The sequence below is a fragment of the Lacerta agilis genome, chromosome 14 (genome assembly GCF_009819535.1).
Source record: "Lacerta agilis isolate rLacAgi1 chromosome 14, rLacAgi1.pri, whole genome shotgun sequence".
Taxonomy (NCBI): domain Eukaryota; kingdom Metazoa; phylum Chordata; class Lepidosauria; order Squamata; family Lacertidae; genus Lacerta; species Lacerta agilis.
Window position 1 is genome coordinate 16,481,211 of NC_046325.1, and position 16,827 is coordinate 16,498,037.

Here is a 16,827-nt window from a genome sequence, read left to right on the forward strand (position 1 = left end):
ATAGGCTAAAACTCTTGTACTGTATAAAACTGTGTAGGAAATGGGAGTGAAAAAACAGTTCATTTGTCGCCCACAAACCCTGTGCATGATACCCTTCTACAAATTTCTAGATCTGTAGCATAAACTCGCGAGCACAGTGCTGAACAGCTAAGCAAGCGTCTGACGTACAGGAGAGCTGAAGTCAAATGCGCTAATGCGCTTGCGGGGGAAAGGAGGCTCCGCCTCCCCCGGGCACAAGTAAGGAACGAAGGGCGGGAAAGAAGCTTGCGCGTGCGCACTAAGGGCAATGTCAGCCCTTTTTCTCTTTAGAGGTTAGGAACCTACTACCTTGTATGGTGGGCTTCACGCCCTCCGCCCCGTCTGAAACGGGCCCAGAGTGAATGCAAAGGCTTTTTCTTCCAGGTTGGTGAGAGTATCGCTATTCTCATCAGTTCAGCCAACTTAATTCGTTTCGGGGCAGTGACCCCACCTCCTGTTTGGCTGATCTGATTTGTTCCAGGCCCACTTGCACTGGTGGTGGTGGTGGTGGTGGCACCGTTGTGCAGAAGACCTCTGACCTGGCTGCTCTGGTCAAGGCTCTGACCGCAAGGAGCCTCCCCCCCCTCCATTTCGGCCTCCACGGTGTGGGCCAAGCCTTTGGAAGTCTTTGACTTCGTTGCTTTGAAGAAAGATGTGTCCTGTTACTGGCTAATGCCCGCTGTATCCCACTTGCAAATTAGGGTCATTTTTGAAAGCCTTTGGAAAAGAAGCTGAACATGCCTGACTGCTAAACTTTGAACTTTGCTAGAATGCTGTGCGCAGCGCGGTTAGCCTTAGGGGCTGGAGTTGTAGGGTTGCCATCCCGTGGCAAGGCCTCCCTCGCTTCCAGGATGGTGAAATACCGGAAGATGTGGAAACCAGTGGAGCCAAAGAATTGGACGGTGGACTATCGGGAGAGATACATCCCCTATTCCAAGGACTACCTGGTTGATGCTCTAGTGAAGGTATAACTGGGGCTCTGCATGGGTTCATAAGAAGTTATGAACATAGTGCTGTGACTGGTTTTTTGTTTGTTTTTGCTGAGGTGGATCAGTCTGTATGAAGCCTGAGCCTCTTATGATCCCCTGGATCCAGCAAGGGTTAGAAGCTAATGGAGAATTCCATTGTTAAATTAGTCCAGCAAGGGTTGTAGTTGCCACCTAAGTACTGTATAAGTATGGTCATTAGTATAACAGGAGATTGCCCTGTGCCAGAGGGCAAATAGATGGGCCCCCTCCCACACTTGACTGGTAGTGAGAAAGACAGTAGCCAGAGTTGTGTGTCAAAGCTGGGTTAGAATCATAGTGCAGGCAGAAGCCAGAGAGTGAGAGCCTTGCTTGATCTCTGCTTGAATCCAATGCTGTGGCTGGGAGAAGCAAGACTGCTTGCAGCGTTAATGCTGTGAGCCCTTCCATCGTAGGCTAAGGTTGTATATATGTGTAAATAAACCAGATATCCTAAAGACACCACAGTCTCCACTGTCCCTCATTCCAAGGAAACCAAACCTTGAGGAAGCACCTGGAACCCCTAGAATCTCACACCGCACAGAAGTTGGGGTGGTGTGCTACAATATGTTGCGTAAGTGTCAGACTCAGAATCCTCTTCTCAGCTAGCTTGTCGTACTTAAGATTGTACAGCTAAGCTGAAGCTAAACTTAAATGAATATATGGCAATTGGCTTACTTTTGCATGAGGCATTCAGATCCTTGAGTACTGTATAGCATTTATTGGCCCAGTAACTTGGGCTACCTTGGTACAAAAGATGTTTTGTTTTACAATGATTGTATGTGTTCTTGGGTGCAACTCATTCGATATTGAAGTCTGTTGCTCCCACTCCCAGAGCCTGCTGCATCCTGATACTCGGTGTGGAAACAGTACAAAACCTTTGCTCTTTAACACATCTTGCATTCTACAAGAGTGCATGGTGTTGAATCTAACAGGCGATGGTGGCCCTTCTAGAGAGTTTAATCTCTACTAGGATGGCCAAAGTAGAGATGTGTGAAGAGCACAGACATTAAGAAATGAATATTTGGGTGTGGGAAAACTTAATGACAATGGCTGATCCAGGTAAAATTTATGTCTAATAATTTAAGAGTATTTAAGCTGACTTTCAACACACAATCATAAGGTACTGAGCAAGATTAGAAATGCTAGAAGCTACTATACTGTATATCACTGTGCATACTTAAGTATAGTAACCAAACTTTGCATGATAGTTCCTGAGGTCAAGGAGCAGGGTTTTTTTTCTGTGTTTGGATACAGTTGGGTGTTATTCTGAATCAAGATGACAGACTGAACATTTCAAAACTAGCCTGATTTTAACTACTGATTTTGTGGTTTCTTGGAATTTCTGAGCAAAAAGTATGAGGCTGCTAGTATACAATACATTCAGTTAAAGCACTACAAAATTTAATAAACATTAATAGAATAAAATCAACAATAAGAAAACAACTAATTTCCAAATATCTGGTATAATAAGAATATCTTCATCAGTTCCTTGCAGAGGAAGGGTGAGTGGGATATAAATTAAATAAATACAGGCGGTGACCATTTCACACAGGGATTCGATTCCCAACCCCTGCATATGTTGGCAGAGTGCGTATAAGCATATCCCACCCCCCATTACGCCCCTGTTAAGCCTTCTTCCGTGCATTGGTGATTATGCATCAGTTGGGTGTGCCTAAAATGGTTGCTGCAAATAATAATAAAAGAGGCTGGGGGGAGATGAATGAGTTTTTTGAAGGGGATTTTTCTGTAGCTCTGAAGCCACTGCACTATTTGCTGAACAAGTGTAAAATGAGGGAAGGCAGAAAGGGTATGTGGATTATTGAGAAGAGAGCTGTTGTTCCAGACCAGAAAAGGAAGAAAGGGATATAAGGAAGGATGAAAGAGAAGCTATAGTTAAGAGCTGCTAGCTAGCTGTGGTTCAGAAATTGTATAATGTTACTCTGGAGACCCTTGGGAACTTCATAGTATAGAATCTTAATATATTATTATCAACATATTTTTATCTTCAGTATGTGAATGGAATATTTTGATAGGAGCTTTATGTCAGAGAGGAAAGCCCCCCTTTGTGAATTGGGAGATGGAAGAAAAGAACAGAGTGGCTGCATGTTCTTCATCACCTGCAGAAGCTAGGTCAAGAGAATGCCTTCCTGACACATTTCATTGACAGCCAGATTGGGATAGCTGGTGGCCCTCTGGGCTGGTGACACTGAACAATATGGAGCAGGCTTAGTGCTAAGTGTGCAATGAGATCATGTTCCATTGCGAGTAGGTATGTGGGGTGTGGGTGTGGCTGTATAGACAGCGAGAGAGAGAGAGCGCTATACGTTTTTCCACCTTGATGTTAACAGTGTATGAAACCTGCAGCAAGCATCTTTTGTATTTTCTTTTATTTCCATCCAGGATTTCTTTCTTGCTGAATTGGCCACCCCAGCTATAGTCAAGCATAGAGAGGTGGAGAGACTTATAAAGTAAGGACTAGAAGACTATCTTCTCCTTTCTCCTCCTCCTCTGTGGGAGGTGTAAAGCATACAAAAGCCAATTATAAATTACCTAAAGTTTGAGCTTCACTCACTCATGTGTATAGTCATAGGAAAATAAGAAAGTGCTTTATATCAGGTCAGACTATTTGTTCCTCTAGCTTAAGACTATGTACACATGCACCATTCATGAAAAGCAGATGGCTCCCTGCCCCCACACAAATCCTGAGGTCTGTAATTTGTTAAGGGTGCTGGGCAGGTTTTTCCCCCCAGGGGGAACTCAACAGGAACTCAGTACAGGTGAGCTCCGGCACCTCTCTGGTGAGCGCCATTGCCATTCTAAGAGAATGAGGGTGGTGATCACTGCGACCTCTTTCTAGAAAAATAGCACTGGTGCTGGGGATTGTAGCTTTGTGATGGGTAAACTGCAGTTCCCAGGATTCTTTGGAGAAAGCCATGTGCTTTAAATGTATGGTGTATATGAAGCCTAAGTATTGACTAGCAGTGGCTCTCCAGAGTCTCAGGCAGCAGTCCTTCCACATCACCCAATCCCTGATCTTTTCTACATGCAAAGCACAGGATCGGCCAATGGACTGTGATTCCTTTTGTAATAGGAAGCTGACGTGCGTTGTCTTACTTGAAGCTTGGAACATGGAAGCCTTGCTCATAATGACACCAAGCACCCCAGCTAAAAATGAAAGGAGCCACAAATGCTGAAAGGATCTTTCTGGGAGCTTGGTTCACCACAAAAGCTTGAATTGGCCTAGAATTGGTGGCAGGGTGTTTGTGTGTGTGTGTGTGGAGTTCTCCAGTGGCAGCTAATAACTTGTTTATGTGTGCAGGATGTGAACTTAGTAATTAGTGTGCATGTATGCGTGTTACATGTTCTTAAATAAATGTAGATCAAACCTGTAAACAACAACAACTTAATCCAGTCTTTACTATTGCCTATTATTTATTAAATCTGTTAGGAGCTTTTCTTGCTGCAGGCAACTCAAAGTGACTTTACAAAAAATAAAAACATTAAAACACACACACAAGCTTTATAAGGCCATGGATTGTTAACAGCCAAAGGCCTGGTTGAAAAGGAATGTTTTTGCCTGGCACCTCTGCCAGTTTGGTGCCCACCGGATGCTTTAGACTAGGACTCCTATCATGGGAGTTGTAGTCAAAAACGCCCAGAGGGCTCCAAATTCGCAAAACTGATTTAATTTGTATCGACCCAGTTGGGGACTAAGTTTTTTAAAAGTTGTTTCCGATTGATAGGGAAGCTTAAGGATAACACTGCTGTAGCAGCATGGAATAATCTGTCAGTCTGTTGCCTCAATTATAACAATATCTCAGGACAAAGTTAGGCATCCTTTTAATAAACGGCTGCAATTAAGCATATCACAACAAACCTACGTAAACAGGTCATTTGCTTCTAAACCACCTTTGGACTAACCTTGTCTGTTCCCTCTTTCAGGAGTTCCACTCTTCTAGTGAAGCAGATCGTGCCACTTTCCTGGCATTTGTCTCTCAAGTGGACTCGTCCCTTCTTCACCGTTACCACTCCATCCTAGAGCAATTACAGGTAATGACAAAGTACGCTCCTTGTGGGGACTGGCCTTGTTTCTGAATGAATTGCTAATCCAAATGCAGAAGGGGTTGGGGAGCAGCGTGTGCCAGAAGCTAGTGGGAGGCATTGTGATTAGATACTGGCTTACTCACTAGTTTCCGGGCTCAGAGGTACAGGAACTGATCTTTAAAGCACTCCACAGCTCTTAATTCCTCAAGGACTGCCTCTCCCCATATGAACCAGCCCAGACCCTGTGGTTTTCATCACAGACCCCTTCTTGCTGTGCTCCACCTGAGGTAGGTGCAGAGTGTGAATCAGGCCTTCTCAGTGGTGGCCCCCTGTTTGCTGAACGCTCCTTCGGGGTGATGTACCTAGCACCATCCTTGTCAATCTTTAGCTGGCAGGCTAAGGCCTTTTTGTGTTGCCTGCTGAGGTGGTGGTCATCTTTTAGTGGGAAGGGTAGGACTTGTCCTTGCTATATCGTAGGATGAGCGTCAAAGGAATTTTATAGGGCCCATTGTTTTGTATTTCTTATGGTATTAAGTTGCGTTTATGCATTCTATTTTACCTTGGCAAGTTGCATTCAGGCTTTTTATTGTGCAAAATGACCGATAAATGCAGTAAATAATAATAACACTGTTAATGGTGTTAATATGGGCTATTTATTTCTCCCCTTCCGAGGCTCTCTATGCTCCTATTAATCCTGACCAGGACACACTGCAGGAGTTCTTTCTGACTGATGCTGAGCGGTTAGCAAAAGAACAGGAAGTTTTGGCCAGGATGGATCCATTGCTGGACCAGGCCAACTTCAACAGTTTGTCAGAGGAATCCCTGGCCTATGCCCTTGTGGTCCACCATCCTCATGATGAAGTCCAGGTGAGACCTGTCCCAGGATAGGGCCATTCTTCATCACCGTAACTCAATGTGACTCTTAACAAAGCCAGATTCTGTACATGCATGTTATGGGAGTTTTCTCACTGCAGAGATTACTGTTAAGTTCAGGCACAGCTCCACCAGAGGCCCTTCAGCTTCCCTGTGTCTGAGCTTCTTCGTATATTATTAGTGTTACTGTTACCATTAGCCTTCCTGTCATCAGTTTATTATCTTAGGGCTTGCAGCAATAAAATTAATATAAGAACCATGAGAAATTCATATTAAAATGTACAGAGTATTGTTGAAGAGATCAACAGCATAGCCCCCCAAATGTGAAGCTATAAAGGCACACCTTTTAGAGCAGGTGAACCCATTGGACTCCAGCTCCCAACAGCATCTGGAGGGCTGTAGATTTCATGCACTGATGCATGAAAGCCTTGTGACTTCAGCCCCTGTGTCTCATTTTTACATTCAAAAGTGCTCTCTGTGCCGATCCAGTTGCTTGGATTACTTAACATACTTGGCACTTTTTTTGCCACCATTGGAGATTTGGTTCCTTATTTTATATGCAGGTTGGCTTGCTTTATTTATTTATTTATTTATTTATTTATTTATTCTTAAATGTGTACACCTCATTGTAACATTTATGTACAAGTGTTTAAAATAAAAAATAGTGCACACACCCTCAAAATAATTCGCACTATCGGTATGGAATGCTCCTTAGCTGTAGTTGCAACACAAGCCCCCCTGCCCCCCAAAAAGCAATTGTATTTTCATGCCTCCCTTTTTGCAGGTGTCAGTAAATCTGGATCAGTATGAATACATAAAATTCTGGGCCCTTGGCCAACGGTTCGGACCACTGAGTGTGATGACTACCCTTCAGAATCAGAGGGGGTTCTTTGGCACATCTCGGTTTCCAGCAGACAGGCAAGTGAAAAATAATAATAATAGATCCCACCCTGAGATCCTTTTGGGGAGAGCTATTCCCCTGACTCTACATTTGCCTCTCCCAACTCGTTACACTGTTCAGACACCCATAAATCTTGGCCTTAGGCTGAAGCTATTGGGAGTTGGAGACCAACTGCATCTGGATTGCAGCAGTTTGGGGAAGTCTGCTCTGCGTTAACTGGGTAGGAAGATAGGCAGTGAATACGTTTTGTTCATAAGTGGATAGATCATTCAGGGACATACCGTACTGTGGATGCTTGGGCACTTTTTAATCAAAGCAGTTTCCAATAGTTTGGAGACTGAAGGAATTTCTTAACTTTTTTTAAAAAAAGTTATGTGAGCATGATCCCTGTTTGAAAAGGAAACATACAGTACTGTATGTGCTCTGCATCTGTGTTTTATTGGTATTTGCCTCTGGAGAAGACCACATGGACAAAATGTGTTTGGCCACTTAGTATGGTGTTTTATCCACATCACTTTATTTAATGATAATCTCTTCTGTCTTTCAGTCAACATTGTATTTTATGATTCTTGTTCAATACTTTATAACTTTAAAGAATTCATGTACAACAGTATACAGTATTGAGTAAAATTTGCAGGGTTTTGATGAGTGCTTATACACTGTACCTCAGGTTCCATCTGCACTATACATTTAAAGCAGTATTATACCACTTTAAACAGTCAGGGCTTCTCTCAGAGTCCTGTGAACCGTTGTTTGTTGAGGGTGCCAAGAGTTGTTAGGACTCCCCTCGCAGAGCTACAATTCCCAGAGTTCCCTGGGAAGAGGGACCAATTTTAAAAGCACTCTGAGAAATGTGCCTCTGTGAGGGGGGTTGGTGCGGTATCTCCTAACATCTCTCAGCGCCTTTAACATTCTGCAGTTCCCAGGGTTATTTGGGGGAAGTCACCTTAATGATTTCCTGCTTATATTTTTAATTGAATTACCTTTTATGTTGCCTTGATATTTTTTGATATAGTGGTACAGAAATATTTTATTTATTTATCCATAAATAAAATGCAAATGCTTTCTTTCCTCTGTGGTTTTTTTAAATTTTTATGTTTTGCCCCTTTTCCTCCCAAATCAGACAGTACTTCAAACGGGTGGTGGTGGCTGCCCGGATTAAGAATGCTCACCTCATGCTTAAATGCTTTAAGGACATTCCCCTGGAAGGCCTGGAGCAGTTGCTGCCCGCGGTCAAAGTCCGCACCTCCATCTTCTACAGGGCCCTCCTCAACAGCATGCTGATAGTGAGCGGCTTGGCTTTCTTCGTCAACGTGGGCATGGTGGTGCTTTCTGACCTGAAGATTGGCACTACCTCCCTGCTGCTTTTCTTCGCAGCCTTTATGGCCTTCCGGGCTTGGAAGGTATGCATGATGCCGCCATCGCTGTTTCTAGAAAACTGGCCCTTAAAACAGATTGCCAGCCATGTGACCTTTGGTAACATAGCCTTTAAGGAAAGAGCGGACAGTTCCGACATTGGGGCTGATGGGAGTTCAACAATCAGCATAGTCAATGGCCAGGGATTAAAACAAAAGTAAAGATCTGGAGGTTTCTGCCACTGTGTTAGGGCAGCCTTTCCCAATCTATGGGTCACAAAGCCAGTGCAAGCGAGTTGCGGGTTTTATAAGTAAGCCCAACATAATTATTACTTCTCATATTTAACTGTTATGATGAAGGTCTCCTTGAGATTCCAGAGAGCTGCTGTCAGGTAGACAGATTGGAACAGTTGTCTGGTTTTTCTGGACAAAACAGGCCAACATGGCCATATGCACCACGTCATTTTCTCAAATAGATGTATCTACCATTTATTCCATTGTGTGGGGTAGTTGGGGGAATTACCCATTGAAGGTGCACTTAAAGATACCTTTACCTTCAGGATAAAACTGTAACAGACACCTCTAAATGCACTATACTCCCCATGTGGGGTAAAGGTAAAGGTACCCCTGACCATTAGGTCCAGTCGCGGACGATTCTAGGGTTGCGGTGCTCATCTCGCTGTATAGGCTGAGGGAGCCAGCGTTTGTCCACAGACAGCTTCTGGGTCATGTGGCCAGCATGACTATGTCACTTCTGGTGAACCAGAGCAGTGCACGGAAACGCCGTTTACTTTCCCACCAGAGTGGTACCTATTTATCTACTTCCACTTCGTGCTTTCAAACTGCTAGGTGGGCAGAAGCTGGGACCGAACAACGGGAGCTCACCCTGTCGTGGGGATTCGAACCGCCGACCTTCTGATCGGCAAGCCCCAGGCTCTGTGGTTTAGACCACAGCGCCACCCGCGTCCCTTTTCCCTGTGTGGGTACTTGCAGTTTATAAGTCCTCCTTCCTCCTCTCACCCCTTGTCCCTCCTATTGATGGACACTTCGCTAGGGAATTGCAATACATGTCAGCCCTGCTCAAAAGCACTGCAGTAACTGGCTGTAAACCCAGGAGGCCTTAATCCCAACTTGTCCACAGTTATAGTTAAACTATGGGACTCGCTCCCATAGGAGGCAGCAATCACCACCAACTTGAATGGCTTTAAAAGACGATTAGACAAAATTAATGGATAGGTATAGCAGTGGCTACTACCTATGATGGCTACGCTGAATACCAGTTGCTGGAAACTGCAAGGGGGCGAGGGCTCTTGTGCTCAGGTCCTGCTTGTAGGATTCTCACAGGCACTTGTGTGGCCGCTGTGAGAACAGGATGCTGGGCTTGATGGGCCATTGGCCAAATCCAGGAGGGCTGTTCTTAGCAGTCTTACTTCCTGTGGACACCCCTGCTTTCTTCTTGTTAAAGGTCTTTGGCCAGCGCCGGAATATCCACTCCCTTGAGCTGGTGCACATGCTGTATTACCGCAGCACATCCAACAACTCTGAGCTACTGGATGCCCTTGCTCTGCGTGCCCAGGAAGAACATGCCAAGGAGGTCATCTTGGCACACAGTTTCCTCCTCCAGCTGCACCAACACTATCACCCCCTGGACATAGGTATTTACCTGGCCTTGGTTCTTTAGGTTGGGGCAGGGCTGAAGCAATGAAAAACTAAGCCAGCCCCTGGAATGGGTTTGAGCTTGTGAAAGGTTCTCTGACCTCCCTCTCTCTCTCTCTGTCTGTCCTCCAGACTCCAGAACCATTGAACGCATGAGGCAAGAGGTTCAGGCTTGGCTGCACCTCCACTCTGGTCTGAATGTAACCTTCTGTGCCGACCGTGCCTGCAGGCATCTCATGGAACTGGGAGTTGGAGCAGTGGGTTCTCCCGCAACAAGGACCCATCCTGTGACTGGTTAGGAGCCTCCTAGGATTGTTCTGGCCAGCACTTTTGGTTCTTAATGGTCAGGCCTCCTGCTAAGGCCCCTAACACTGGGCATGTGAGGCTTTGAAGGCACAGGCAGGGGAATTCTTGCCTTCCCGGGGCATTATGGGAGCAGTGCCCAGGGCTGCAGTTGTCGATGCTGCCCAGAAACCTCAGGGTTTCTGCTTCTACTACTGCTGCTGTATCTCTCCTGAATGTGTATGTTCCTCCAGGAATCCATGTTTGAAGGAAACTCAAGCATGTAACACCATAAGAGGTGTAAATATCGCCTGGCATACAACATTCAACCTCATTACAAGGGGGACATGTTACACCTCAGACTCAGCTATTTGGAAGGCTGGGGGGAAGCTTGTTTTTAAAGGTGTCCCTGTTTTTGCAAAAACACTTTTATTATATGCTGCTGCCTTTCTGGGGGGGGGGAGGGGCTGCCTGTTTTTTTCTTGTATCTGAGGAATGTGGGGATGAAGTTCCAGGCAGGGCTGTTTACATTTGAAATGAGAATGGCATAAAGCAATGAATTGCTTGCGTTTAGGGCAAGATGGGGTTTTAGAAATTTTCCTTTGCTCTGCTGCTTGGGGGCTTCAAAAACATATTAAATCACTTCTATAGCACTTTGAAATTCACAGTACACGCTTACGAGGTATTTGAAGATATACTACGCACTTGGTTTTTGTTTTGCCTGTTTTATAGAGACCACGGAGGGTGAGATGACACGCATACTGCATGGTCTTGGACAACTCAGTAAGTTCATGCAGTGCTTTGACTTGTTAGGGAAGGGCACTCGGCACGTTTCTAGAGGCACTTCTCCATATTATTGCCCCCAGATGTTCCAGCTTCAGGCCGCTATAATGAGAACAGATTTGACGCCTTGGAACAAATTTACACTGAGTTAATGAATGAATTGAGAATTAAGCCTAGGGCTCCTATGTGTTTTTTAAGTTCCAGTATTTACACACTGAACCACACAGTCTTTTGTTTTCTGGTTGTCGATTGGTCAACAGTCTACAGTTGAGGTTTGGAGTTCAGAAACTTGCACAAGCAGTAGGAATTATTGGGAGGGCTGTTGCTGATGGATTTTGAAGTTAAGGTATCTGCTACCTCCTATTAATGCATGCAATAAGGTCTTAATTCTACCCTCATGGAGGGTACCTGACTTCTGCTGCCTCCATCTCTAAATAGTGCATGTATGTTCACTGTATGTATGTGTGCTTGGGGGAAACGACTTCACCCTAATGAATGTCCTTGTAACTGAGCAGATGTGATACTGTTCACTGTTTCTTGTGTTAGACTGGGGGCCAGCTGCCCCCCCTCCCAGAGAGGTCTTCTGTCCTTTTTTATGGGTGCATGTACCAGCCGTGCAGTCTCCCATCAGCCATGATGTGGTATTTGAAGCAGCACCTGCCAGCAAAACCTCAGAGAACTTGGTGCAATTATGAGCCAACTGGAGGCTGTTTGTGGACACTTGTCTGCTGTTTCACAGTCTAAAAGCAACAGCAGGGCAATGCCTCTGTGATATTTTACATGGTAGCATTGCCCTGATTTTCACTTTTGATTTCTTCCCATCACCAAGAGAGTGCTACCTGAAGTTTTTGTCTCTTGTAACATGCCTAAACAGCGCTCTTACCTACAGGTGTGTGTAGTGGTGTGAGAAGGCCCTCTAACAACAGCTTGTTCTGAGCTTCTCATGCCCAAAGTGAGCTCTTAGTCTTAAAATAGCAGTGGTTGGGGTTTTTGTTTGTTTGTTTGTTTGTTTCACCCTCCACCCATGTTGGAAGTCATTGTGGCTCAGGGGAAACTGCATGAATGTCTGTATCTTTGGCGCAATAAAAAAATATTTTCCCATATTGACAAGTTTTCTCCTACTTTTTATTCTGTTTTATTTTGCACTGCTTGGTCCTAAAGTAACTTCACTGAACTGAACAGCCAGGAGGGCAGTGGTTAGTTATGCTTGGATGTATATTATTATTATTATTATTATTATTATTATTATTATTATTATTATTATTATTATTATTATTATTTAAATTTGTTAGTTGCTTTTTCTTGCCCAGGGCAACCCAAAGCACCTTACAACTAAACCTAAAGAGAGACAACCCCACGCACCCACCCACATAGATGCATTAAAACGAAGAGGGGAAAAGAAATACATTAGAAACATCCCACAATGGCCTAAAAGCTTCCTTGTAGCTCCACACCTTCAAAGTATCCTGTGTGCAATAGGGGCATCAGGAGCCCCTCTTTAACAATCCCTATTTATAATATTTTGCACACTGGAGTTGGATACTTGACTGAGCAAATAACAGCCAGGTATTTGAAAACATTAACATTCATTCAACGACGACATCATTATTTCTGGCTTTCCTTGACTCCCTGTAGCTGTGTGTCTCACTTGTATACCATGAGTTCCTACTTTACCATTAACTTGTTCTTTCAGTAGCAACTGTTTTGTCTAGACCCAAGTTGAATCCCTCCCAGGAATCCCAGGACATTACAGAACAAATAGATACATCATGGTGAGGCACCCACTTGTTCCTGCAGCAAGCAATACAGGAAGCTCGGCAGTTCTAGGCAGTGATCATGGCCCCCGATGACGGTTTTTGTGTGTTCTCTGTTAGGAGATGCCTGCTGTTATAGCAGGTGGCCCGTGGGAGATTTTCATGCTGCTGGGTTTTGCTATGGGACCAATGAGCACACAGCTCCCCTTCCTAACAAATGACACTTTATTGGGGCAGACACACTATATTGTTGGGGGGGGGGGAACTACCACCCTCTTGAGTGACTTTCTTGGCTTCATTGAACATTTTATGGCAGATTGGTGGAGGGGAGATTCTGTTTCTAATATATCACGTTTTCAGCAGTGATAAACTTAGAAAAAGCCAATTATGGCTTTATAAAAGAAAATTAGCACAAGTGACACAATAAAACAGCCTGCTTCATTGTGTAGTATCCTGCCACTTGCTGACAAGGGCTCCCCACAAAAAAATTACTTGAGCTCTCTTATCTTGAGGTTTCCTTGAAGAATAAAGTTGCCGGAGAGGTTCTGATGCAGTCATATAGCTTCTTGAGTAATGTACATGATTGCTGATCTTAGACCTTACCTAATGGTGGAGGTACCACCTAAAACCTTCGGGAAAGCCCCCCCCCCCCCCCCGGTCAAAGGCCACATTCCTTTGGAGGTGCTAATCAGTTGGAGGCAGCATACTAGCAGGAGGTGGGGCTGAAGCCATGTTCTTCCTGTCTCCCCAGTCAGTGGGTTGCCAGAAGAGAGACAGATATGAACACACAGCTTGCAGAGGACTTCTGAAATGAGGTGGGCAGGCTGCAGATTACCAACCCCTCATCTTAGACACCAACTAATAAACTGTCTCCTTGATAAAGGGGCTACACAGGACATTGCTTTGTGGCAGTCAGCTCACTGGTCAGTCTAGACCAGTTTTGTTACACTCCTTGGCCTCAGGCAGGGATCTTTCCCAGCCTTGCCCCCTTTCAATTAGAGGTGCAGGGTACTGAGTCTGATTTCCCCTAAGTTAAGCATGTTCTCCATCCCTGGGCTATGGGCTCTTTTTAGCAGTTGCACAGCCTCTAATTCAGGGATGGGGGACCTCCAGATGTTGGCGGACTCCCAACTCCCATCAGGCTCAGCCAGCAGGACTGAAGGGCAGGGATGAAGGGAATTGTAGTCTGGCAACATCTGGAGGGCCACAGGTTCCCCACCCCTGATGTAATTCTATATCTGTTTTAATTAAAATGGAAGATTACAGGTCAGACAGATTGCATGTTATGGTAATCATCTCAGCCGTACAGTATAAGGAACCTGCTGCGTCAGGCAAAGGCCAATGTAGTTCATCATTCTGCTTCCACGGTGATCAACCAGGTGCCTTTGGGAAGCCTGTAAGCAGGGCAGGAGTGCAACAGCACTCTGCCCACCTGTGATTCTGAGCATCAGGTATTCAGAGGCATGATGCCTCTCACAGTGAAGGCAGAACACAGCCATTGTGGCTGGTAGCAGAATATTGTTAAGAGTTCCCCTCTCCCCCCCCCCCCCCCGACTGAGAATCCCCACTGAGTATGCAAAATCCAGAATGGACCACCCTCCTACCCCTTAATGTTGCCTGCTTGTTTCCCAGTTGCCTTCATGACTAAATTGAGGACTAGAAGTATGCCTTTGAAAAGGCTGGCAATCTGCATCAGATGAACCATGGATACAAAGCAGTGTCTTGTACTTGAAAGAGATACGCTTTGCTCCCTGCGGCTATGTTTCCTCTACTTAGGACAGACCCATAGAACCAGAATCGGAAGGGACATCAAAGGTCAACTAATCCAAGCTCTAGCTGATGCAGGAAATCTACTACTACAGCACCCCTGATAGGTGGCCATCTAGCCACTGCTTAAAAACTTTGCAACAAAGCAGAGCCCATCATCTAAGGCAGGTGTGGTGAACCTTTGGCCCTCCAGGTGTTGCTGAACTACAACTTCCATCCCTGGCCACTGACTTGCTGGGGCTAGTGGAAGTTGTAGTTTAGCAACACCTGTTCTACGTTATTAGCTTGCTCCCACCCACCGTGGTGTCGGCTGCCTTTTTCCAGCTGCATTCCCTTGCTTCTACTCTTGTAAAAACAAAAAAAACAAAAAACAAGCTTTAGGGTGGCTGGTGGATAGTTAAACATTCAGATTTCAATTAGGTTAAATATTTATTGGTTCACGTGCCCAGATCTCTGCACCACCAGATGGTATATTAGTGCTCTTGGCAGGCTTTAAGCTGCACTTTTATCTCAACCCAACTGCACAGTGAGGATGGAAAGCAGCTGTACCTAGAGAACTGGGGTGGGGTGGGGTAGGGGTGGGGGGTTGCTGGCAGATCAGGACCAGCAAGCACAAGGTTTGTAGGGTCTTATATTCAACTAAGTTTTACTCGGGGCAGAGCCACTGAAGTGAATGATGCAACTTGGCCAAGTTTGTTAATTTCACCGAGTCTACTCTGAGTAAAACTTCGCTGCATTCCAACCATAGTCTCCACTCAGCCATGCAGATCCCCGAGTGTCCTTGGCACATCTTTTTCAGCCTTACCGATATCACAGGTTGTTTTGAGAATAACATGGGTGGAGGAGGAAGCTTCTATGAAGGGGAGATTGAAATGCAATAAAAACAAGTTTGCTCAGTCAGAATGCAGAGAGTTTGGGCAAAGAGGGACTGAATGAATAACAGCAGCCCCGGAGTTGGCTGGAAGAGGTGCCACAAGCATTTCTGAAAGGAGGGAAGCTTTTTAATGACGTCGGGTGTTGTGGGTTTGGAACAGCATGTTTGCTTCTGCACTCTCATCCACTCCGCCTGCACTGTTTGTAAATAAACAGATTATTAGAAAAGATACTCTAAGTCTTCAGTGTTCTGTTCGCCAAAGGAAAGTTTCCTTGTGAAGACTGTGGGAATGTGAGACAAGAATGTGAAACACTGTAGTCCACAAAGGAACACATGGCTCTGCTGAATTTTGTTTATTAGGTTTTCTTTTATTCTTAAAATGCATATAAAATATTAAAAGGCCAGGTCAAGAAGGTGAAAGGGGACTTTGGGGGAGCCAGCACATATATAATACAGTGGTACCTCGGGTTACAGACGCTTCAGGTTACAGACTCCGCTAACCCAGAAATAGTACCTCGGGTTAAGAACTTTGCTTCAGGATGAGAACAGAAATTGCGCGGCGGCAGCAGGAGGCCCCATTAGTTAAAGTGGTACCTCAGGTTAAGAACATTTTCAGGTTAAGAACGGACCACCAGAACAAGTTAAGTTCTTAACCCAAGGTACCACTGTACTGTTACAGAAATATCATTGGAAGGAACCCATTTTTAATAACTTGCAAGCAGGCTGCTTGGTAAGGCTACTGGAGAAGCAAATCTTTCCCATGTTTTCCAAATATTTTGTGCATAATTACTATGGGACAGGAAGGCAGTATTAATCCTCCCAGCTTTAGAAGGATGGTGGATATGATTAGCTTAAATCCCCCACCCTATGCTGTTTTGGGGAAAAGTACAAAGGATAACCTCAGACTTTGGAGGGTGAGGTACTCCTTTAAAGTGGTTACTGGCTGGAGGTGAAGAAGAAAGTGATGCTATCTGAGTTCTCACCAGGGTCATTTTAACACATTCTGCAGGAAAATGGGGGTTTGTTATTGAAGGTTGACTCAAGAGGGAGTTATAATAATTTGTGACTCCCTGAACAGTGGGCAGGTATTTTGCAAGTATTAGCAAATGGTTTTGTCCAAATCACACCTCGCATTTTTAGGCTGCCGCTTAAAACGTCTTAGGTGAAAACCTAAAAATACATGATTTAAAGTGCGTGTAACATCACATGCAAAAATGCCCTTATGTTTCATGGTTGAAATTCAGAAGATGAAATTCATTTTTCGTGGTAATCTCAATGACTAATTTCAAGCTCTGCTATTTTCAGGCTCTGTGCATAATGTCCCAGCAGTTAAGAAACAAGAGAGAGTTGCAGATTTTTTAATTCATGACAAAGAGTTCTGCATGGACAACGTGATTAAGTCCTACTCTCTACAATTTTTGTGGTTTCAGTTCTTTCAATGAATTTATTAGGGTCCAATGAATTTATTTTAGCTTCTAAGCTGCAAATGTGGAAAGAACACTGATTTTTTTTA

At 44.7% G+C, this 16,827-nt stretch overlaps 1 protein-coding gene across 1 annotated transcript; it reads left to right on the forward strand.

Moving 5' to 3' along the window:
* Positions 1-286: 286 nt before the first annotated feature.
* TMEM143 (transmembrane protein 143) lies at positions 287-12,026 on the forward strand. The gene is made up of 7 exons (XM_033171255.1): positions 287-983; positions 4,968-5,075; positions 5,742-5,936; positions 6,727-6,860; positions 7,967-8,246; positions 9,664-9,853; positions 9,987-12,026. Exons 1-7 carry the CDS (start codon positions 789-791, stop codon positions 10,151-10,153), a joined length of 1,269 nt encoding a protein of 422 aa, XP_033027146.1. The 5' UTR covers positions 287-788; the 3' UTR covers positions 10,154-12,026.
* The last annotated feature ends 4,801 nt before the right edge of the window (positions 12,027-16,827 follow it).